This window comes from Myotis davidii, unplaced genomic scaffold (assembly GCF_000327345.1).
Source record: "Myotis davidii unplaced genomic scaffold, ASM32734v1 scaffold586, whole genome shotgun sequence".
Taxonomy (NCBI): Eukaryota; Metazoa; Chordata; class Mammalia; order Chiroptera; family Vespertilionidae; genus Myotis; species Myotis davidii.
In genome coordinates, this window is record NW_006296809.1 from 113,445 (window position 1) to 115,193 (window position 1,749).

General features: G+C 65.1%; 1 protein-coding gene across 1 annotated transcript in view; it reads left to right on the top strand.

The window, feature by feature from the left end:
• Positions 1-1,118: 1,118 nt before the first annotated feature.
• AGRN (agrin) overlaps positions 1,119-1,749 on the top strand; it is a 72,701-nt gene continuing 72,070 nt past the window's right edge. The window contains 2 exon segments of the mRNA XM_015569671.1: positions 1,119-1,139; positions 1,285-1,546. Of these exon segments, the coding sequence (XP_015425157.1) occupies positions 1,119-1,139; positions 1,285-1,546 (283 nt within the window).

A 1,749-nucleotide genomic window follows, 5' to 3' on the forward strand; every position in this document is an offset into this window, starting at 1 on the left:
TCCTGGAGGAACCCCATTTCCCCCGGCCACGTGAGGGGGGCTTGCGGGCTCTCCCGCAGCGGGACTCGGCAGCCCCGGGTAGGATGGTGGGTTTGCAACCACGGTCCATTCCTAGGGTGTGCTCAGGGCACCCCGGCCCCTCCCCCACTTCTGGCCCCTAAAACTCCCTCCCCGACCCGCCATCGGATCATTCCTCTTGCTAGGAGATGGGAACGGGCAGCAGCTCCTTTTGGCTCGGCCTGTGACGGCCACTGCTGGGCTCCCCGCTGGGCCCCCTCCCCTCCACCTCGGGGCACTTTGCCAAGTCCCTGCAGGATTTTCCCGACTTCCTCCCCGCCGCTCCTGGGTGTGGCTGGGGGGGGGGGAGGCGATGAAAGCTGCCCGCCCTCCCCCTGCTGGTTTTGTCCTTCTGAGCCTACTGTGTGTCTGGAGGTCCGAGGGAGAGGGCTGGGCCAGGCTCACCCAGACCACTGGAGGGCGGTGGGGGTCCCTGCAGGTGCTGCAGACCGGGGCTCCCAGCAGGGGGGACCGAGGCAGGTGAACTGGCCACCGCTGTCTTTCATCCCCCATTCCAGCACCCCAGCCCCCCAGAGCTCCGGAAGAAAGAGGCCTTTCTCAGGGAGCTGGGCTCCTGTTGGGGGACCTGTTCCTTTGAGGGCAGCCTGTTGTTCAGCCTGCATCTCCTGCGACCCTCCTGCCGCCCCCACTCCCCACCCCTGTGTGGGCTGTGAGCATCCCAGGGCACAGTCTGAGAAGGTGCCCTCGGGGCCCCCAGAGCCGAGCAGGGCGGGTGGGGCTGCCTTGCGCTGCCCAAACTTGATTCTGTGGTTCTCGGGCTGCTTTTACTGCACTCACCGCCCCTGGAGCCTGGCAGGAGGAGGGGTCTTTTATCTCCCGGGAGGGGGTAGCAGCCCACCCACAGGGCTGCAGAGAATGCAGCTGGCCCGGAGCCCTGAGCTCAGAGCTTGTCGCCCTGAAAGTCTGTCGTCCATGTTAGTGTCTCCTGGCTCCGTCCAGGGCAGGCCCGAGCAGTGGGTGGGCAGATAGGGAGAGGAAGGCAGGGAAGGCAGGCAGCCCAGGCCAGGTGGGTCCCCTTCCCGTACCCGGCCGGAGCCGACATGGACACTATTGGAATCGGGGTCAGTTGGACCTGGGGGTTGGGAGCTGTTTCCTGGAGGAAAAGGCCCAGGCACCCCCGTCTGCAGTTTGCCTCTGGCCTCTGTGGCCTCCTCTTCCCAGTGGGCATGGATCGCTGATACCTGCCCCCCATTCCCCCCCCCCCAGGTTCGGGTCTGGCGGTACTTGAAGGGCAAAGATGTGGTGACTCAGGAGAGCCTGATGGACGGCGGCAACAAGGTGGTGATCGGCGGCTTTGGAGACCCCCTCATCTGTGACAACCAGGTGTCCACGGGGGACACAAGGATCTTCTTTGTGAACCCTGCGCCCCGGTACCTGTGGCCAGCCCACAAGAACGAGCTGATGCTCAACTCCAGCCTCATGCGCATCACCCTGCGGAACCTGGAGGAGGTGGAGCACTGTGTGGAAGGTGCGTGGGGCCGGCGCCGAGGGGAGCGTGCTGTAGGCTGGAGCAAACTCTCGGGGTCTGACCTTGCAGCTCCCCCGCTCCTTGGCTGTGTCTCTGCCATCTCCAGGTCATTAGCAGTGCCCCCCCAAACCCCCACAATGCCACCATCTTTTGTCCTGAGCTGAGCAAGTCCGAGCCCTGCAAAGGGACCAGCCTCCCTCTTA